This window comes from Onychomys torridus, chromosome 4 (genome assembly GCF_903995425.1).
Source record: "Onychomys torridus chromosome 4, mOncTor1.1, whole genome shotgun sequence".
Taxonomy (NCBI): domain Eukaryota; kingdom Metazoa; phylum Chordata; class Mammalia; order Rodentia; family Cricetidae; genus Onychomys; species Onychomys torridus.
The window spans coordinates 123,169,140-123,191,829 of NC_050446.1; the positions used below are offsets into that span (position 1 = coordinate 123,169,140).

The 22,690-nt window shown below is 42.1% G+C and overlaps 1 protein-coding gene across 12 annotated transcripts in view; it reads right to left on the bottom strand.

The window, feature by feature from the left end:
* Nucleotides 1-2,223: 2,223 nt before the first annotated feature.
* Nucleotides 2,224-22,690, bottom strand: part of Ralgapb (Ral GTPase activating protein non-catalytic subunit beta) — a 90,789-nt gene continuing 70,322 nt past the window's right edge. For all 12 annotated transcript variants that reach the window (XM_036183186.1, XM_036183184.1, XM_036183185.1 and 9 more), the window contains 6 exons: nt 19,930-20,052; nt 15,926-16,062; nt 9,018-9,126; nt 8,276-8,354; nt 6,744-6,892; nt 2,224-5,885 (listed from right to left, as the gene is read on the bottom strand). In XM_036183186.1, coding sequence (XP_036039079.1) covers nt 5,692-5,885; nt 6,744-6,892; nt 8,276-8,354; nt 9,018-9,126; nt 15,926-16,062; nt 19,930-20,052 — 791 coding nt within the window. In that variant the 3' untranslated portion in view covers nt 2,224-5,691. The remainder of the gene's footprint in view (nt 5,886-6,743; nt 6,893-8,275; nt 8,355-9,017; nt 9,127-15,925; nt 16,063-19,929; nt 20,053-22,690) is intronic.

Below are 22,690 nucleotides of genomic sequence, written 5' to 3' on the forward strand. Positions count from 1 at the left end.
TTGGCCAGGCTCTGCTTTCGGCCCAATTGTGACTTAACATGAGTGATGTAACAAGGAAGTCACAGAAAGAGCCTGCAGCAGAGGAGGCCGAAGGAGACACACTGGTTTCTGAGAAGGGTGGCCAGGGCTGCAGTCCCAGCAGTCACTGGGCTCATGTGACCTTCTGCTCTTATGGAAGGGAACTGAGGAATTCTAAAGTCAAGGGAAACAGTCAGGACAAATGTCAGCTGATGTAAGGTACTCGCCTACCCATGGTTAATGTGGCCAGGAACCAGCCAGGTCCCTGAGTCCTGCCTTCCAGTAAGTAGCACATACATACAAACACTGCCACACTTGTGGGGCAGGGGACTGCAGAGAATGGGGAGAGCTCAGTGCTGAAAGGTAAGAGGTTGGGAAGTTCTAGCAACAGTTGCTATACAGTAAAGGCAGGCCCAGCATTGCCACATTGCCCACCCCCACAACAGCCAAAAATCTGGCTTTTATGTGGAGTCTCTCAAGTTTAAAATAGGAGGTGGGGGGTGGGGTAACACACCTGTCCCTCAAGTATGAGGCCCAGAGTTGGGATCTCCAGAATCCACATAAACTTAGGTGGGCTTGTCAGCCTGCCTGTAATCCCAGCAGAGACAGGGAACCCTAGAGCCAAGCTGGCTAGTCAGGATAGCTGAAATGGCAAGCTCCATTCAGCGAGAGACCCTGTCTCAAAATTGATGAAGAAAACACCTTGGGTGCACCTGCCCCCCGCCCCATACACATACAGATGGGATCCAACTTTGTTAGAACATTGAAGGCTAAATCTTTCTAAATCTATCACTGAGTGGCTGCTTAAAATAGTAATTAATTTTTAAGCTTCTCCCACTTCTCCTTTTAGGACTTCTAAAAGCTTGCCCCCTTATCGCAGTGGGCAAGACGACTTGTATCAATCCTCTGCTCACCTAGCCTGTATTTACTAACACGTGTGGCAGGAAGTAGCATTGGGGGCTGGGGGAAGTCTGTAATAGACTGGCTGGCTGGTGCACAATCTTCAAAAGATGAACATGCCAGCTCACCCTCATTCACCGAGGCTGCGCCCCTGAGGGTGTCCAGTCTGAGGGAAGGCAAGCTTGACCTGGGAGAACACAGCATTTCACAGCTGAAGAACACAGGTTGAAGTCAGGATCATTCTAGACTGGGAAGCTGATGCATCAAAACTGGGTTAGAGGGTGAGTCATGGAGGAAGTCACTAGTCTATGGAGAAGGGGAACCAGGCCAGGCTGAGTGGACCCACAGAAGGGGACTGGGCAAACAGTATTCAAACATGCACCAAAGAGCAGGATGCAGGCATGGACAACGCAGGCCCTGAGGCCAGAAAAGGGGCAGTCAGGACTGGTATTTCTAGGTGCTGGGTCAGTAAGGAGTTGTGTCAGAGCCGAGCTACACAGGTGGAAACACCTGAACGCTTGTATTTTTGGCTAGCTATGAAACTTTCAGACACCAAAATGGGGCCACTGAAGTCAGCCAATGGGCCAAGCTGGAGGTCCTGTGACTGGCAGGCAGAGCTGGTTAAGAAGTGGGGAAGGTGGCTCTGGGCGCCAGGCAGTTCAAATCCAGCAGGAGAGCAGCTTTGTGGGGTTGGTGCCTGGTTGGAGGGGTGGTTCTAGGTGGAGGCAGGCATTCTAACAGTTCTCACTTAGTTTCTAAGATTCACCAGCCCATCACCTGTGACCCAGAATCATGGCCCCAACATGCTTCCTACAAGATCCTCTGCAACCTCTGCAAAGGGGCAGTGAGGGCATGGGTGACCTCTGTGCCTTCCCCCTCTGGAAATGTCCCTACTTACCCCAGGATCCACTCACTTCCAACTTCCAGCCCTTGTATCTTAATGCTATACAGACCCTGCCAGCATTAGAAGGGCATGTCCTTTTCCCTTTAAAATTAGCCTAATTTTGAGTATTTCAGGAAAACTAAAAAGCCAGAGTTGAAAACCTAGATTAGTTAGAACTGAGCAGACCCTCCTGGAGAGTCACTTAGAGTGACCATGCAGGAGCCAGCTCCGTGGCCTGTAACCAAAAGGACACACCAAGTTATTAGATAAGAAGCTCCTTAAAATTTAATTGACTGCTTGTATTACATTCAGTATCTCGTGGGTTTCTTGTGGACGAAGGACAGGCATAAATACGAACAGCTCTGCACCTTCTTCCCAGGCTGACGCAGATTCAACACAGGCAGCGAGGGACACAGGCACACTTTCATATTTACATCTCCTTTACTTTACAGATCAGTGGCAGAAATATTTACAGAAAATACAATAGGAAAAAGATCCCATCTTGGCAATATACCGAAATTCATACAAATTGTAAATATGGTTTCGAGCAAATAATGATATTTAATTTTTAGCCACAGTTGCCAAGCCCTTCAGAGGAAGATGCCTTGGTCATTGTGGGGACAAAGAACTTGATTTGCTTCAACAAATAGGTATTGGGCGCCTACTGTATGCAAGGCACTGTGGAATCCCAAATGACACATTTTCCCTCATCACTAACAAACTTGTCTGAAGAACAAGGGTGGCTATTCTGAGAAAACCCTACACAGTGCATGGCTCTGCCAGCAGCGAGACCAGTGACTCCACTGTCCTGGTGGACTCCTCGGGAAGAGGGGATGTCAGGGAGTGCTGGGAACAGACCAGTGGATGCCAATGGTCACTGTTAACACAGAAGTTCCGGCCTGAACAGGCTTTTAATAATAAGGGACAACTGTTGCCAGGAGAGTGTCAAATGACCTCCAAGACAGTAGTCTCCATCTACCCAGCTCTGCCCAAGGCTGATGGTGTGTGTGTGTTGGGGGGGGGGGGGGGTGATGGGGAGGTTGTTCCACTTTTCAATAGGAACACTCCTGGAAAACTCATCATTGTAGAGGTCAGTCTGCAGAACCTGATTCTTCCCTAGCTCAGACAGGAAGCCATTCTTCCGGGCTGTCCTACTACCTGTGAGCCAGACACCAACAGGGCCAGCCAAAAGTGTAGGTATTTTTATAGGTAAGCCCAGAGATGGAGTTACCCTAAAATCGGGGAGCTAGAAGAGGGAGATGCTCATATACACATGTGCATGGCACATGCATCTGTATAGCTGGGGGAGGCGCTGCCCTGCTCCTGTAATGATTCTTTTCAAGGGGCCAAAGCCCAGGTCTTAAGAGGAAACTCTAGACAAATGAGAAAGGTGGCTGCCAGGTTCAAAGAGGCTAAGAGTCCTGTTTCTCGTCTCCCAGTCAAAGGAGCAACCCTCTTCCCATCCCCAGCTTCAGAAGTAAACAGGAGGGGCCACCAGCCCAAACAACCTTAAGAAATGTTTTCCTCTTTGAGATTGCTTCCAAGTATGGCAACTGAACAGTTAAGCCACAGTCCATTTTGATTCCAGTGTTTCCCCAAGTGTCTGAACCTATGTAGCAAATGTATCAAGTGAACGACTAAGACTATTGTAGGAACCAAATATATGTTCCTCTGACAAGATTCTGTTCAAAGTGATCTTAGCGCAGGCAGGAGGGTGAACTCAGCGGGCAGGATTCCAAACCATACTCTGAGGCCCAAGGCTCTTACCTCAGTGAGCAAATGGTGTGTGGAACAGAGGGAACCAGTGAGGGGGTGCATCCCAAGTTCTGATGGTTGTGCACACTAGGACTTCTCTGCCTTAGGGGTGTGTAGCCCTCCTTCCTTGGGGAACCACCACGTACCCCAGATTTCAAACTGCATCTGCCATGGTTGTTCTCTTACCAAAGTCATCAGAATTACAAAGAGTTAGAAATTAGAACCAACTGAAGGGGAAGGGCCAGTAAGCTCACCCCCAACACATATATCCCATACATTATCCGTTCTAGTATCATTTAAACAATATCCAAAGTAAAAGTTTTTCAGAAGAATCACAAGAAGGAAGTACATCTTTATATCAGTTATGTGTAGCCTCTGGAATGTTCTAAGTTGCACGTGTATGTATAGATTCTTTTTTCACCTCAGAACAAGAACCCATTTTCCCCATAAAGTGTCAATCTGGAAGCATCTTAAAAGTTGTTCAATTTCACCTCTTCTGAGTTACTAAAATATTTTTAGGGCAAAACTCACTACTAATTTTTACCATTCCTCACCCCATGGTATCACCTAGAAACCTTAGATTATTGCCTGACTTAAAAACAAACCAAAGACAGAGCACTATGTGCCTTGAGTGGAAACTGGACTCACAGCAGGGGTTCGAGGATGACACGAGGGACAAGCAAGACGAGGGGTGTCTGTACCTGAGCTGAGAAAAAGGGGGTGGTGGCAAAAGCAGACCACAGGCTGCTCCACCCATGGTTCTTGCTCCGAGACGGCAGAACACACACTTCTAGAATGGAGGTACCTGCACAGGGGGCAGGTCCAACACTGCCCAGATAGCCTAGGAAAAGAAGAGAACCTCAACCCAAACCGTGGAACCCTGACCTGCAGACTGTAATGACAACAGAGGGTCAGTGGGGGCACCCCTGTTCAACTAGGACTCTTCTTTGGACTATAAATGTCTCTTGTTTTCTAAGACAAATAATCTTACTGAAAGAGAAAGAACATAAAAATACACTGAGCACTGTAACAGGAGTCCTTCTAAAACAGTTTGGTTCTGGCCACCTCCTATGCGTTGTCCTTGGCACAAGAGACGCAGTCAGGTGACAGAAATAGTCCAGAGTCCCGGCAGGGACTTGTGCCTTCAGCTGGCTAAGGCCAGAGAAGAACAGCAGGCGCCACCTAAGGAAAGGACAGTGGTTCTGTGAACTGTGAACCAGGTGCTCTCTGAAAGAACTGAGTGAGTGACACTTCCTCCTGAACCAGGAACAGAACCCTCCCTCAACTACTGCAGCTTGCTGCTTGGTCCTGAAATAAAGGATGGATAAAGCCAAGTAATTTCCAGCCCCTGTTGTGAACTCACATTTTTTGGTATTTAATGGAGGAACCACGTCAACCTATCATCATGCCATCAAACTGAACAGTAATGGAGAAAGGAGGCACCACTGCTCGCTCACAGCTTTTAACCCCAAACATGACTACTATGCCATGAGAGAACACAGCTGTGCCTCCATTTCCATCTGTCTGCAAAGAAGCTGAAGCCATGTAACAGATCTCCATGGCAATGAGAGGGACAACTTGCTTAAATATGGAGAGAAAATAGGAAATATTTTAATGTCAGACTTATCTGAGCAAAACTCATTTATGTTTTACCCTGTCGGTGTGACAGGCGAGAAATGGATCAAAACGTGAGGACAAAGCTGCAGCCTCTTTCCTTCACGGTGTCAACTTGAGCCTTAAAAAGTTCTAGAAGATTCTGAGACTGATTTTAATTTTGAATACACCCTCCTAAAAAGCGAGGTATAAACTATCTTCAGCTCTAACTTGCAAGCCTGTTGACACTACCAATGCGTGTATTTAACTGATGCATACAAGCCTTCATCCTCAAAAGGCTTGCATTTTACTAAAACTGTCACTTTAAAAGAAAGTCTATGGCTAAAATGCTTGTCACTTTCAGCAGGAGTGTGACTGTGTGAGGGCCGTTCATCAGAACGCTGGCGCTCCTCCAGCCAGTAGCTTCACATCGTATTTCCTCTGGTGATTCAACAGTGAGTTCTTGGGAGTGATTTTTCAGGACTGTCGTGCTTTGATGACAGAGCCCATACTGCCGTCCACTGCCCTGGACAAACTGTGCTCTAGGAACTGCAGTTTTTCAGTCCAACCTCCTGGAAAAGGGCCGTATAAAACTCTGGCTCCAACTGCTTATTCCGGTACTTGTTGACAATGTCAGTGATTTTCTGTTTCCGTCGCACATGTGGTGGACTGTAGGAATCACTCTCCAGTCTCTTTCTTCTACAAATGTTTATTACAGTCTGCCGCACCAGAAAGCCTTGAAAACAGATAAGAACATCTGTCAATAGACTACCAGGTGAGCTGTGTTCAGGGAACCATTTTCTGAATCCTGGGACTCTTTCACTGCAATCCCATGATTTCCCACCTCAGAGATAAAACTGCTGAGAGACATTAGCACAGGACCAGAGCCAAAGCCTGCTTTTCCACAGCCTCTTGTCCTCTGTGCCAGAACAGCTGTTTTCCTCTTCAGTTAGTTCACTCAGTGAAGGCCACTTGTATCACCAGATTAAAGCTTAAACAGATGACAATACTACCCACCCACCCCCTTCTTTTTTTTCCAGTTTTCTTTTTCTTTTTCTTTTTTTTTTTTTTTGGTTTTTTTGAGACAGGGTTTCTCTGTGTAGCTTTGCGCCTGTCCTAGAACTCACTTGGTAGCCCAGGCTGGCCTCGAACTCACAGAGATCCACCTGGCTCTGCCTCCGAGTGCTGGGATTAAAGGCGTGCGCCACCACCGCCCGGCCTACCCACTCCCTTCTTATTAGGCAGGCAACATTTTCTACCTGCAGTGACTATTAAGACCACTTCCTTACTTATCTGTGGTTTATGAAACTGTTAAAGAAGGCATTCAGTGGTATAACTGCTGTTATTCTATGCTACAATAACCCCCCCCCCCAACATACACACACATATACAGGGAGCCCTATCTAAATTCAGTGAGTCACACAAGACATGAAAGGTTGGCAGAGCCTCAGCAGAACAAAGGGGAATGAGGCAAGATACTGTGAAGTGAAAATACATGTATCAGATTGTCAAAGAATAAGAATAAACTAAAATTTAAAGGTGAGGGAAACAAAGAAAGCTGGGACCACAGCCCTTCGGCACACAAAGCCCTTACCAAGTGCTCGCCGGCTGACTATCATCCCATCAACAAGGGGGATGACCATGTTAAATTTTCCAGTGGCTCCTTGGATTTTTATCCGGAACAATCCAGTGTTTAAAGGGTGGATGAAGATTACTGGGACTTCTTTTTCAAGAGTTGTAGATCTTAGGAAAGAAAGTCTTTTTAGTTCAGTCACAAGAATCTTTCCCATGAGGTTTAACAACACATACCAGGGCCTGGGGAGCAGAATCTGCCCAGAGTCCTCTTCCTGGAACCTGTGCTGCCTCGGCCTGGAACCACTGGCTGTAAGCACTTATTCCTGGGGTTAGGCTTTTTAAGTAAGAAATAGTCTGAAAAAAATTCTTAGAAGACCACTTCTAAGGATGTGGGCTAGAAAGACCAAGCAAGTATATTGCAGAAGGCTAAACATCTGGCTGCCAAATACATGACTTTCGCTCAGTCTACTGTTGCAGAAGTAGAAGCATGGCTGTTACAGTGTCAAGGCAGAGCCGGGAGCACAAGCAGGAACAGCAAAAGCTCAATGTGGGATATATATATATATATATATATATATATATATATAAATTTTTTTTAACAAGATAGGGGTTGGGATAAATCTGGAAAACAGTATGCTAAGAGAATTAAGTCAGGCATAAGAAGATAAATTCTACATAATAGCACTCCTCTGAAGAACATAAAGTCAGAGAGTACACCTTGCTTAAAGATGGAGACAGGAAGGTTTTTATTGGAGGAATACAAAATGTCAGTTATGCAGAATAAGTAAGTCCTAGAAATCAAGTGTCCACTGTACCAAGTAAGGCTATAATACGGCCTTGTGTTAAAAATCTAAGAAAGCAGAGCAAATACAACAACAACAACAAATGACACCATGGGTGGCAGAAGACTTCGGGAGATGATATGTATGTTTACAGAATATACTGTGGTGACGGGTTTATGTGTATACTATACCTCCAAACTTAACAGATTAAACTTGCCAAATATGTAGAACTTTTTTTTTTAATAACAACTGTATTTCAATAAGGTAAATTTTTAATTTTGTTTTTTTTCTAAGCATCTCATATGCTGGCTTTCCCTCCCCAGAGCTCCTGGGGAGACTGAGAATTAACTGGGAGACAAGTGGAACAGCTAACAACTGTATTCACTAGTCTATCAAATGTTCAAACATGGAAAACAGGGCCACAAGTGTGCTATCTTGCCAGCCCTTTGACTCTTTATTTAAAATTTTAATTTATTATTTCTATGAGTATTTTGCCTGCATGTAAGTATGTGCACATGTGTGCCTGGTGCCCTCAGAGGTCAGATGAGGAAGGTGGATCCCCTGGAATTGGAGTCACAGGTGGTTGTAAGCCACCATGTGGGGGCTGAGAACAAAAACGTGTTCTGCAAGAACAAGTGTTCCTGACCACTAAGCCACCTCTCCAGCTCCTTTAACTGCTGTTTGATTATAATCTTTTATCCTTTATTAAGCTGTAACCAACAGACAAAAACAGACATGCAGATGGACTCGAGCAAATGAGAGGCGATACCTCAGAGAAGTGCTGCTATTTGCAGTGGTCTCCACACCAGTGCTGATCTCTGTCATCAGATCTGAGAGGGGAAAGTTTTCTGGAAGAAAAGAACATGATTGTTACCACCACTTGATTCTCCCAAATTCATTTCCTAACCTCTTCACAGACAGCAACAAGTACCATCTGCACTACACCACATTGTAGAATCCTAATGCCTCCCACATAAAAACAATCGTCTTTTCACAATGTGTTTTGGCCGAGTTCACCTAAAGCAGAGGCTTTCAGAGAATATAAGCTGTGGCTGGGAGGGCTTGGTTAGAAGCAGCTGTAACACCTTCCTACAAACTCTGAGCTGGATAGGGTTCTAGGCCAAGCGTGCATTTCTGAGGTTCTTAAGTCACATATAAAAAAAATCCTAAGAAACTTTCCATTCAGAACTTTTAAGGACAAAGGAAGCAATTATATAAAAATGAGACAGCCTGTGCACATGGAAAAGGTGGCCCAGAGCCTCTGGGGAAGACTGGGAACATTGCTGGGAGACCAACGAAACAGCTAACAGCTTTGTATCTATTACTCTATCAAAACTAGAAGACAAGAGCCACCATGCCCAGTTAACAGGATTCTTGAAAATGGGTAGAGAGGCTGGAATAAAAACCCAGGTTTATGAATTGCAAGTCTCTGTATCTACCCTTTTCAGACATTTGGCAAGTCACTGTCATCTTAATCATTCTGAGAGAAACCCTCTTTCCTCATACAGTACCTATATCATCATAGCGTTCCACCCAGACTACAGACACTCTTGTCTCAGGTCCAAGGGGAGGCACAGGACGACCCTGAGGCAGCTTCTTCATTCTGGAACTGGGACTGAGCTATATGAAGAAGAGAGGATAAAAAAATTTTTTAAAACTACCTGGTCAAACACTTACTAAGATGCCTAGTGACATGTCTATGTCACCAAAGCCACTTGGGAAAAAAGTGTGAAATAAATTTGCCAAAATAAGCTCTTTTTCATTATCTCCACTTAGGAGCTAGAAAGGGAAATGAAGTTTATCAGCATGAGAGGAGGAGCCAGGGAGATGGCACTTGCCATCAAGTCTAATGACCCAAGTTCTAGAAGTCAGTTGTTCTCTGATGTCTACACACACATAATGGCATATATGCACACATGTGCAGATGGGATACACACACATACCAAGTAAATAAAAAAAGATACAACTTTTAAGTATCAAAGGAATACTAAACAATTACAATTTGCATGAATAGCAATAAACTTTGCATGTTTTTTTTGGTTTGGTTGTTTTTTTGTTTGTTTTTGAGATGGGGTTTCTCCATGTGGTTTTGATCTAGATCTCGAGCTGTAGACCAGGTTGGCCTTGAATTCACAGAGATCTGCCTAACTCTGCCTCCCAAGGGTGCTGGGATTAAAGGAATGCATCACCACTGCCCAGCTTAACTGGTTTATTTTTAATGAACTATTTTTGGTGTGTGTCTTAAGTCAATATTTTAAGGTGCATTTATTATTACGCATGATGTTCTTAGTACATAAATTTTATTATTTAATGATCCATAAGCCAGTGGCCATTGGGATCTTTTACTTTTTCTCCCCACTTCTGTTTGTTCCTTTTGTTGCTCCACATAATTTCATGTCTACTTTCTTTTTTATATACATACATAATTTTATGTGACTATTCAAAATCCAGAACCCACAAAAAAGAACATGTTTTTCTGAGACTAGCTTAGTTCTTTTAGTTGCAGCCATATTTTTTTTATTTATGTATCTGTGTGTCTTTGTGTGCCCTAGGATGACAGAGGAGTGTAGTAGTATCTGCTCCGCCCATGACCTTGGGCTATACAGGCCTGAAGGAGGTGGTGCTTCCTGCTGTTGTATGTGACCTCTTAAAGGAAAGGAAGAGGGTCACAAGCCCCTTCTCCCTGCTGCCTGCTTCCTGGTGTGATTGAACTGCCAGGTGGATTCACTCCCAGTCAGATCAGAAGATGACTTCAGCTGTCTACTCCATTCTGTATTGAGTATTGTGAGTGTATTTCCTCAATTTACCCTAACAAATTTCCCTAATACTCAGAACTTAAATGTGGATTTATCACATTAGAAGAGAGCACTGGATTCCCTGGAGCTGGGGTGATAGGCTGTTGTAAGGTACCCAACATGGATGCTGGGAACCAAAGCCAATCATCGCAAGAGCAGTAATTGCTTTAATCTCTGAACCATCTCTTCAGTCCCTCTTCAGGGCTTTTATCATGAAGGGATTCAGATCTTGTCATAAGGCTTTTCTCAATCTATTGAGGTGATCATCTGATTTCTATCCTTGAGAAAACGTTTATGTAGTATATTATTACATTTATTGATTTTTGTATGTAGAGCCATAGCTAAGTCTCTAGAATAAAGACAACTTGATCAAGATCAATGATCTTTTCAATGCAGTCTTGATTTGGACATGTAAATATTTTGTTGAGAATTTCTGTAGCTATGTAGCTTGGTCTATACTCTTCCTTCTGTTGTGTCTGTGTCTTGTTTTTGATATCAGAAAAGACTCTGGGAGTGCTCTGTCCTTTCCTGTTGTTAGCAGCCTGAGAAGCACTGGTGTTAGTTCTTTCAAAGTCAGTGTTTTCAGCAGTGAAGCTAATCCAGGCTGGCTCTCTTTTAGGAAAGATTTCTTTAAGTCTTTCAACAATGTTGCTTGTTCTAAATCTATTAAAATGATCTTACCTTGATTTAATTCTGGTATGCCTTATGTACCTAGAAAATTGTCCGTGTTTTTTTAGATTTTCTGTGTAATACACATTTTTAAGACATGTCCTGATGATTTTCTGAATTTCATCGTTATATGTTGTAAGAAACCATCTGCTTGGCTTTCAGTTCTAGTTTTATTCATTTGTGACTTCTCTTTCTTTCTCCTTTCTTCTTTTTCCTTTTTGTTTTTCCAGACAGGGTTTCTCTGTGTAGCCCTGACTGTCCTGGAACTCACTCTGTAGACCAGGCTGGCCTCAAACTCAGAGATCTACCTGCCTCTACCTCCCCAAGTGCTGGGATTAAAGTTGTGTGCCACCATCACCTGGCTTTCTTTCAGTTAGCTTGGCTGAAGGTTTGTCTATCTTGTGAAAGAACCAACTCTTTCTTGTAGTGATTCTTTGTACTGTTTTTCTATTTCCATTTCACTAATTTTTTTTTTTTTTTTGGTCTTGTTTTTTGTTTTTCGAGACAGGGTTTCTCTGTAGCTTTGGAGGCTGTCCTGGAACTCACTCTGTAGACCAGGCTGGCCTCGAACTCACAGAGATCTACCTGCCTCTGCCTCCTGAGTGCTGGGATTACAGGCATGCACCACCACCGCCCGGCCATTTCATTAATTTTTGCTCTCATCTTAATTTTTCTGTCTAAGGATTGTAGGTTTGGTCTGTTATTTTTCCAGGATCTCAGGGTAAAGTGTTAGTTTATCTGAAATCTATCTGATTTCTCATATGTGGGCACTTAACAGCTATAATCCTCCTCTTAGGCCTGCTTTCATTGTATCCCATATTTTTGGTATTGGTGTTTTCATTTTCAGTTGATACTAGGGATTTTTGTATTTCCTTATTCTTCAGTGACTTACTCATTATTCAATTGCCATTAGTTTTTATACCTGTTAAAATTTGCTTTAATATCCTATTAGATGATGTTTTCCTGTTTATTTTTTGTTTTATTTTTTGGGATGACCTGTTAAATGGTGAAAATTGGATACTTTTACTATGCTAGGGTTAATGTGTGAATTTACATTTAGTAGTATTTGCTTTATGAAACTGTGTGCATGCATTTTCAATGGATGTTTTAGAATTACAATGTCCCCTTAATGGACTGTTCCCTTGAAGAGTATGGAGGGAGTCTTCTGACTAATTTTGGTTTGAAGTGTATTTTTATCAGATTTAGAACAACAACAAAGGCTTTTTTCCTCATTCCATTTGAGTGGATTACCTTTCTCCATCCTTTAACCCTAAGGTAGTTAGTTAGTTTTATCTGTCTTTTGTGGTGTGTTTCTTGGCAGCACAACATTCTCTCTTTAAAATTCAATCTGTTGTCTGTGTTTTGATTGGAGAAATGAGACCACAATACTATTGAAGAGTATTATTAATAGGACAGCATTAAATCCTGTCATTTTGTTGGTCTTAGAATGGTGTTTTTGTATTTCTCTTTTGCTTAACTAAAAGTCTGCTCGCTCCTGTATCCTTGTAGATGTATTTAACTTTCTATTTAGCCCAAAGGATTCCTTTCAGTATCTTCTATGGAGCTAGTTTAGTGGTCATGAGTTCTTTTAGCCTGTTTTTACCACAGAAGTTTTTCTTTCAAATATGGCCATTTTGAGGCGTACACTAGTCTGAGTTGACGGTTGCCTTACAAAATACATCATTCTTTATGGTTTTAAAAAGTTTCTGTTGAGGATGGAGAGAGAAGTTAGCTTTAAAAAAAAAATGCCATGAATTTGAAAGAGAGCAAGGAGGGGTATTTGGGAAGACTTGGAGGGAGGAAAGAAGGGAAAATGATATAACTATATCATAATCTCAAAAATGAAAGAAAAAGAGCTGGGTGTTACAGCACACCCCTTTAATCCCAGCACTCCGAGAGGCAGAGGCAGGTGGATCTCTGAGTTTAGGCCAGAGTGGTCTACAAACTGAGTTCCAGGACAGCCAATGATACACAGAAAAAAACTTGTCTTGAAAACAAAAACAACCCCCACCTCAAAAAAAGAAAGAGAAAGACAGACAGAAAGAAAAAGAAAACAAAATTCTCTAAAAAGATCCTGTTGAAGAAATAAATCTGCATTTACCTAATGTTTCTTCCTTTATACATGATGTGGTGATTCTCTCTTGATGCTTTCAGTATTTTCTTTGTATGTGTATACATGTACATTTGGTTAGTGTGCACATGTGTGGAGGCCAGAGTACAAGCCATCGACTGTTACAGTTTTACTCTTTGCTTTCCGATTTTTATGTTTTGCCTTACTTCTCTGTGTTAGAACTCCACTCCTCCACCAAGAAGCAGGAGAAAGAGCAGACATCTTGGAGCTCCCCTCCACCTGCAGAGAGGACACTAGCTGCTCTTTATTCAGAGTACTTTATCATGTTTTGAGGCTTACTTCTGTTCAGGGTTTGCTGAGACAGTCTCCTCACCAAGTATTAAACAGTTTTGTTTTTTCCTTTATAAAAGATTTATTTATTTAATGTATGTCTGTATGAGGGTGTCAGATCCTCTGGAACTGGAGTTACAGATAGTTGTGAGCTGCCATGTGGTTGCTGGGAATTAAACCTGGGTCCTCTGGAAGTCAGTGCTCTTAATCTCTGAGCCATCTCTCCAGCCCAGTTTTTTGTTTTCCCTAGTCTGAAAAGAATACATAAAAAAAAGCAAGATACTTTAAGAGCTGTCACTCTGAGTGTGAGGGCACAACCGTTAGCACTCAGAACATGGAAGTTAGGGCAAGCAGCCACCACATGTCTGCATTCCTTACTCCTTTCCAACTGTGTTCTGTGAGGCCTCTTAACCTCTTCAAGTTTAAAATCAGTCTGTTAGTAGGAGTCATATAACTTGATATTTTTACTAAATAATTTTAATGGTGGAGACTTTTCTTTTTTCTCTTTTGTTTTTGTTTTTTTTGAGACAGGGTTTCTCTGTAGCTTTGGAAGCTGTCCTGGAACTCACTATGTAGACCAGGCTGGCCTCGAACTCACAGAGATCCGCCTGCCTCTGCCTCCCGAGTGCTGGGATTACAGGCGTGTGCCACCACCGCCCGGCCAAGACTTCTTATCATGCTGTGGGATGTCTTTCTGCTGTGAATATGTGTTGCTCTGACTAGTTGATAAAGCCGTTTGGCCCATGGCAGGGCAGGATGGAAAATCCAAGGGAGATAGTGAAAGGAGAAAGGAGGCAAAGAAGACGACATCCCACAGTCCAGGGAGCAGCATGTAATGGCACAGAGGTAACACCGTGGAACATGTGGCAAAGCACAGATTAATAGAAATGGGTTAATTTAAGTTATAAGAGCTAGCTAGCAAGAAGCCTGAGCCATTAGGTTATACAGTTTTTAAGTAACATAGGCATCTGTGTGTTTACTTGTCCAAGTGGCTGTGGGACCAAGCCGGACACAGGAAAACTTCCGACTACATTAACATGTATCTATGCTAAAAATAATCTTCACAGTTACATAGTGAGGCAGCTGAGGCAGGAAAACAATGCCTGAGCTACATAATGTGTTCCAGGTTAGCTGGGGCAACTTAGTAGATCCTGTCTCAAAATAAAAACAAGAGGACTGGGGTTATAACTTAGTAGAACATTTGGCTAGCATGTGTGAGTCTCTAAACTTAATCCCTAATACTGGGGGGCAGAGCGGAGGGGGCAGTAACAATTTTTGCTGTGTAAGGAACCAAACTAAAATCCCATATAAATTCAGGAATGACTTTGGTCAGGTTTACACTTCATCTTCTTTAGTATTTGTTTTAAATCAATCCTATTATTACAGCCTGATCATGAATTGTTACCACTTACTTGGTCATTTTTCAATAAAGATTAAGGGGTAAACACAGATAAAGAGATAACATTTGCTGATAAGTATAAAAGCAAAAGGCTCTTCCTATGTAGTAAGAGTTGTGTGCATACTTAATAGATTTAGCCATAAACAGTAGTACCCCCCTTATCCATGGGGGTACATCCAAAGACTCTCCATGGGTTCTTGAAATCACAGTTACTACCCAATACTATACATATTTTGTTTCCAGTGTACAACTACACACACACACACAGAGAGAGAGAGAGAGAGAGAGAGAGAGAGAGAGAGAAACACCCTTGAAATAAATGTAACAATAGTAAAACAGAACAATTACAGTATGTCTCAGTAAAAGCCTATGTGGATTTGGTCTCTCTTTCCCTCAAGAAACCTTACCATACTATATTCATCCCTCTTCCTGTGATGACAAAAGGTGATGCAATGCTCACATGAGACACAGTAAAACACTATGACAAAGAAAATAAGCATTGCAGAACTACATTCCATGACACCAAAGCAATACTAAAGCGATAGATGAGGGTGGGGTAGGGTAGCATATACGGTATACAGATACTGAACAAAAGGATGATTAACATCCCAGGTTGGAAGAAGCAGCATATTGTGAGATTTCACCAAGCTATCCAGAATGCTACATTATTTTAAACTTACAAATTGCTTATTTCTGCAATGCTCCTTTTAATGTTTTAGACCACAGTTGAGCATGGGTCTTAAATGGCTGAAAGCAAAGCACCAGACAAAGGAGAACTGCGGCACTGAGCCCCCCAGTGCCGCCAGCTTTGCAGTCAGTTCCTAGCTGAATAGTGTGAGATTACAAAATCCACAGACAGCTCCTGCTCTAATGCTTGTGGATACAGAATACTCAGCTTAAACAGGCGTGAGCAAGAGAAATGACCACGACACCAGAATGCCAAATACAAGGAAAACACTGTCTTAGAACCAACTATTCATTATAGATTAGAAAAATGAGAACTTCATGACTTCATTTTAAAATACTTCAGTTAATGAATCAGTACTCTTGCTACAACACCTCCTCCATTATGACAAATGAGAGACTTTCAGACTTGGTCCTACAATTACTGCCACTTCACCACAAAATCTGGGGTGAATCAATACAACAACTTACCCTCTGTGAGGAATTAAGACTGTCTGTGTGGTTGGGGACCAGCTCAAGTGTCAGGGGTGGCTGCTTCAGAATTCCAGGCATGAGATCCATATTTGAGTCACTATCTTGGTCTGAGATATTACTTTCCAAAGAATCAGCTACAAGATAAAGAAAAAAATATGGAGCAGAAGTTTAATATGTTAACTAGTCTAACTACCCTAAGTAACTGAAAGCAAAGCACTGTTTACATAGCAAGTCCTGGCAGACATCCTATGAAGGAGCAGGTGACCTTATTGTAGGATTTGCTGGTCATAGAGGTCTTTGCAGCATACTCTTCTTTGCATTTTATAACACTTGAAAAAATGTAAAACTTGAGACTGAAGAAACAGCTCAGCAGTTAAGAGCAATGGCTGCTCTTGCAGAGGAACTGGGTTTGGTTCCCAGCACCTACAAGGTAGCTTACAACCATCTTTAACTCCAAGGGATCCCTACCCTCTTCTAGCCTTCAGGGGCACAAAAGGTATGCATGAGTGCACATAATACACACAAGCAAAACAATCATACACATAAAAGAAATATCTTAATCTTTTAATAACCATAAAGCTCATCCTTGACGGAATCTGGTTTGTGTGCTATAGTTCGTCATATCCTGCTCTACAGGGTAACTAAGGTAAGCCTAAAAATCTACGAATTCAAAGCTAGCTGTTATTCTCTGAATTACTTATATATTCAATCAAAAGCACCATCCTAAGTAGACACTGAAACACCTGAAAGCCACAAGGACCTAGTCTGAATTTAAAGAACAATCTGGTGGGAGAAAAAAACAAACGAAATGAACAAAACCCCCAGGAAAATAGAGATATGTCATTTTATGCAAACAAATGTTTTGCCTGCACACATGTATATGCACTACATGTATGTTTGGTGCTCAAGGAAGTCAGAAGAGAGCATTGAATTCCCTGTAACTGGAGTTATAGATGGTTGTAGGGCTACCACATAGATACAGGAAATCAAACCCAGATCATCTGAAAGAGCAACAAATATTCTAAATCAGAGCCTTCTTTCTAGTCCCAGACTATGAATATGAATATTAACAGAAGCTGAGTCACAGCACACAAATGGCAAGTGGCATTAGGCATATATCATGATCACAGGCTAAGACCCAACTGTGGGAAGCCAGTGTGAGCGAAGGTTCTAGGTCTGGGAAGACTTGCTGGAGCAGGCTGTTCAACCAAAGAAACCAGGCAGGTACTCAACCCACAAAACAGCTGGGCCTCAACTGCTGGAATAAGGAGGCAGATCACAGCTTTGTATGGAAGGCAGATTAAACACTAAGATACTGATCATGGAAGGCCCATTCTATGAGGGACAAAAATGAGAGAGTATGAAACATGGGAACTTACAGTGAGAAATCAAGGTCAAGTACAAGTCTTTACTCTGGAGATGAGACTATCAAGTGTTATGTATATCTCACATTTCAAATGGTCTCAATGGAAAACGTGACATTTTCTACTTACTGTCTAGCCAGACAAGAAGAAATGGGCTTAATCTGCAAAAAGACCAATATTTTAAATTTATGTGTCTGTGTATATACCCAGAAAAGCCAGAAAAAGCTGTAGGATCTAGAACTGGAGTTACAGGTAGTTGAGCCACCCAGCATGGGTGCTGGGAACTGAACTCAGGTCTTCTGAAAGAGGTGTGCTTAAAGGCTGAGCCATCTCTTCAGGCCCACACAATATTTTAAGCAAAATAAACCTGTTACTTTAGATTAAGAAAGAGTAATCATACTTAATCCATAAGAACAGTGTGTGTGCCATTTTTTCTAGGCTGCTGAATGTCCAAAAATCATCATGATGTCATCATGAAGTCCTGCTAGCGGTTAAGTTTATATGGGGCTCCATATAAAAGTTCCCACATGGGAACCAAGGGCTTCATTCATAATCTAAGAAAGCAAAGCAGAAAGCAAAGCCTGTACAGACTAAGTTAGATGACAGACAAAACTAGGGCTGAAATGCGGTTGTACTTAAAGAATATTTGATACCTATCATTAGATGGATGCATAAAGAAAAATGAAATTATGCCACATACAGGAAATAAGATGGAATTAAAGATTCTGGTGTCCAATGAAATGACTACTAAAGACAACCATCTAATTTTCTCATGATAGCTAAACATACAAAAAATCTCTGACCTGAAGAACAAGAGAAAGGAATAAGCCTGATGTGAGAAGGGAACAAGAGAGTGTAATGGGGTGGGGGGAGATAGACAAGCTACAGCATGTTTTTTTCTCATGCTGAATTTCAAATTAACTATGTATATGGAGGGATATGCAAAAGGCTGGTAGGGAAATATACACACAGCACAACATATATTCATGAAAATGTAATAGCCAAAAAATAAGTTATCCTATTTAAGTATGCTCTGCTATGTTTTCAATATGTAACAGCCTTCACAGTCATGTTTGGAACCCTTCTTCATCAGTGGCACTATTCTGGCAGGCTGTGGAAGGGGTGAAGCTTTGCAGGGGAGACTAGGTCATTGGGAGCGGTCCTTTGAAGTACCTAGACATTGGTTCTGACCCTGCTGCCTGTTTCCTGATCTGCCATGGTGAGAAGTCATCTACTTGCTCCCATGGCCATAGAGTAAGCCACTGGGTCATGCCATTATCATCATGGGGATGAGAATTTCTGAACCATCAACCAAAAGTGAACCCTTCTCCCTCATTCCTGTCAGATATCTCTGTAATGAACACTGTCTAGGTTAGCTTTCCTCTCCACATGTCTGGGAAGAGGGAACCTCAAATGATCAACTGCCTTGATCAGACTGGCCTGCGGGCATGTCTTTAGGGTATTTTTAAATTGCTAATTGATTCAAGAGGGCTCACCCCACAGTGGATGTGACACCTCTCCACAAGTGGGCCTGAGCTGTTTAACAAAAGTAGCTGAATAGAAGCCTGGGATAGAGCCAGTAAGCAGCATCCCTATGTGGTTTCTGCTTTAATTTAGCACTGATTCCAGGTTCCTGCTTGAGCTCCTGCCCCGGCTTTCCTTGATGATGAACTCTCACCTTTAAGATGTAATAAACCTTTTCCTCCCGTCTTGATTTTTTGGTGTCATGTCACAGTAATAGAAAGCAAACGAGGTCAAACAAAAAACTATTACAGAAAACTGATAGCAAACAAGTAGAGTAGCTTCTGTGACCAAACTTGACCATGTGGTTCTTAGGACTTAAGAACTCATATGCAGGGGATGTTTGGAGATGCTCAAATGCTCTAAGTAGAGCTTAATGGTCATGTCTAGTAGGATCAGAAATGCCAACAGAGATTCAGACAGTAAGGACTGCTCATTGAGTTTCAGAACAAGGATTCTACTAGGGACTGACCAGAGGCCATTCATGTTACATTCTAGCAAAAAAAAAAAAAAAAAAAAAAAGCCTACATTCTATCCATGTCTTGAAAAACTCAATGAGACTGAAATTAAAAAATGGACTAATTTACTTGGCAGACAACAATTCAAACCAGCACAGCATCCGGTGGCATAGGGGTTAGTGCTGGCTGCTTCTAGCTAGATTACACAGGAACTGAGAGCAGAAGTAGTCAAGACTGGGACATGGTACCGTTCAGCCAGGAAAGGAACATGAATGTTATTAAAATCGTGGACAAAGCAATGAGAACAGCAGCACTAAGAAGAAGCTGTCACGTTATATGGGAGCAACAGGAGGAATGTGCTGTGAAGATACTCCAGGAAGGGGTCAGACCCCACCTAGCGCAGGCGCCAGTGTATGAAACTGAAAGCTCATCTGAAAAGGTTTTGTGTGAGAGGAGTACTGCTGGATGCCTGCTGGAAAAGGCCGGCTAAAGAATTTTTTCCCAGCCACCTGGTCCTTCAGAAACCACTGCATCTACCCTTGATTAGAAGCTAAAGAATGCCTCTGATGACTTCAAAATCTCCTCCAATGCATAACACACCAAATAGTGAATATACAAACAGATCCTAAAATAGCACTATGCAAAAGCATGCTCTTACTTAAGGACTCCACAGGAGAAGGAACCACGAAAGCTATTTCCGTCAGGGCATCAGCATAGTACAGCACCTTCTTCTGCCCATTGAAAATGCTAGCCCCAGCGTCTTCAGAGGAAGTTACTTCATCTGGGAATAAGGAACAATGTATCAGTACTTAAGAAAAGCTGGGCACCTTCACCTCCTGTTTATGAACCCCAGCCAGTTAATAAAGCAATGACAGTTCCAACGAGAACCAATCTGTAGGTGAAAAGAACAAACCATGAGTGTCATTTAAGTGTCCATACAGTAATTTTATATAATAATTTCCTAGTTTGTGAAATTACAGCAGACCTGGATACTCTCCCTTCTCTGGTAATCAGTGATGTAAAAACATACAGGGAGTTTTAGTAGGCAGAAAAAATGAGTTACAACAGTCTGAACTAGTCTAAGTATCAGTTAAAATGAGCATATAATAACCACAGTATGACATAAAAGACCAGGACCTTCACAGAAAGATGGCACATAGATTTTGGGGAAGGGAATAGTAGAATCAGAATCCACCCCTGGTGCATGAGGGGCTTTTTGGAGCCCACTACCTATGATGAGACACCTTATGCAGCCTTGAGGCAAGGGGAAGGGCTTAGACTAGCCTCTACTGGATGTGCTTCCCCTGGGAGGCTTTGCCTTCTTGTGGCGGGGGGAGTGGGAGGTCGGTTGGGGGAGAAGGCTGGAGGGGGAGAAGGCGGGAAGAGGGGATCTCTGATTGGTGTGTCAAATGAAAAAACAAAACTAAGAAAGATTTCACCTAACATATCAGAAGATACTTAATGCTGGTGAAGATGTGGAAGGCAAGAAATTTAGAGCAGAGGTTGACACAATTCTTTCTGCAAAGGATAAGATAGTGATTTTTTTCTGCAAAGGACCAGAATATCTACTCTGCCTGATCCTACTCTGGAGTAGGCCTGGAGCTGAAGTGTACTCTATCAGAGTCAGGGGTTAGGGAGAAAAGAGACTGCAGCCCAGCTATTCTCCTCTTCTTGCTATGGTGGTGTATGCATGTAAAGTCTGAAACTGCCATTTTTTTTTTACCTTTTAATAAAAAAATAACAATTTTACACATCAGCCATGGGTTCCCCTGTCCTCCCCCCTCCCGCCCCCACCGCCTTTCTTTACTAAGAAGATAAGTAGGGACTAAGCAAAAATTCAGAGAACAGATCTAACAGAAAATTGCAAATACAATGCATAAAAGACTTACATAAAACACTTAACCAATTTGGAATTTCTTCAAAATTTAAGCCAGGGCCCATGAGATTGGTTTAGTGGGTAAAAGTGCTTGCTGCAAAGCCTAACACCCTGAGCTCAAGCCCTAGAACCATGTGAAGGTGAAAGGAAAATTGACTCTACAGAATTATCCTCTTATCCTTACCTGTGTAGTGTGCCACGCATGTACACATGTACACACATATTTACACACACACACACACACACACACACACACACACACACACACACACACACACTTTTTTTAAAACAAGGTCTTACTACGCAGCCCTGGCTAGCCTAGAACTCTCTATAAGAACCAGGCTAGACTTGAACTCAGAGAAATCCACCTACTTCTGCCTCCCAAGTGCTGAGATTAAAGATATGAGTCACCATGCCGGGCCAATATTTTTTTTAATTAATAAAAATCTCAGGTAGTTTCATTCATGTTTTCTGTCACTTAAAACCATAAGTGTTAGAAGGACTTATTTATAAAATGGTGCAAAAAATTCTACTCAGTGGTAGTTTGCCTAGCACATGTGAGGCTGTAAGTTCAGCTCCCAATACCATATATACAAAAGCCCCACCATGCTTAGTGACCTATTTATAAAAATGAAAAATGTGCATATTCTTAATTCTACTTATAGTAATTTAATTTAATGGGTACATGGAAATTAAAATTATGATATATTCCAAAATACTTTACTCCAACTTGAGTAAAAATTAGAAGAAACTAGAGATCAGTTTACAATGAAGCTGAAGGGAAATTCTGAGCTAGTATATCTTGAGATAAGAATGCTGAAGATTGTTCACTTAACCTAAGGAGCCTAGGAACAGTGAGCTCAATTCTGCCTCAAGTTTCAGTCTGTACTGCTCCTTGTTAGCCTGGTTACAGATTCTCCAAAGGCTGTGTGGAGATGGGTAGGAACCTGAGATAGATTCAGACTACAGTGTATCAAACATTCTTTTTTCCCAAGACAAAGAGACACAGGCTGACCCCTCTGAGCTCCAAGCTAGCCTGGCATACACAGGGAGTCTCTCTCTCTTTAAAAAAAAAAAAAAAAAAAAAAAAAAATCCAGTAGCAAAAACCATTTATTAAACAGAAACTTTTGTTTATTAGACATATCTTAGGCTTATTAACATTTTATAGGAAGCTGTATTTATTTGTTCACATATAAACTGGGACACATCAGCACAGTGATAATTAAGAAGTTAATTTTGGATTAGTTTACCCTACCATTACAACTTTCACACACACAGAAGAAACATCTATAGAACAGACAAATTAGGGGTGGCAAGAAGGCTCTGAAGGTAAAAGCTCTTGCCTCCAAGCCCATCGACCTGTGTTCATACCTGCAACTCACACAGTGGAGAGAGTGAGCACTCCCTCAGGTGGTCCTGACATCCACAGGCTCATGCACTCCCCTCCTTACCCAACCCTCCTACACAAAATAGGTAACTTTAAAAATGAAGAATATACAAACTAAACGTGATCCATGAAGACTAGGACTGGGGAAAGAAGAC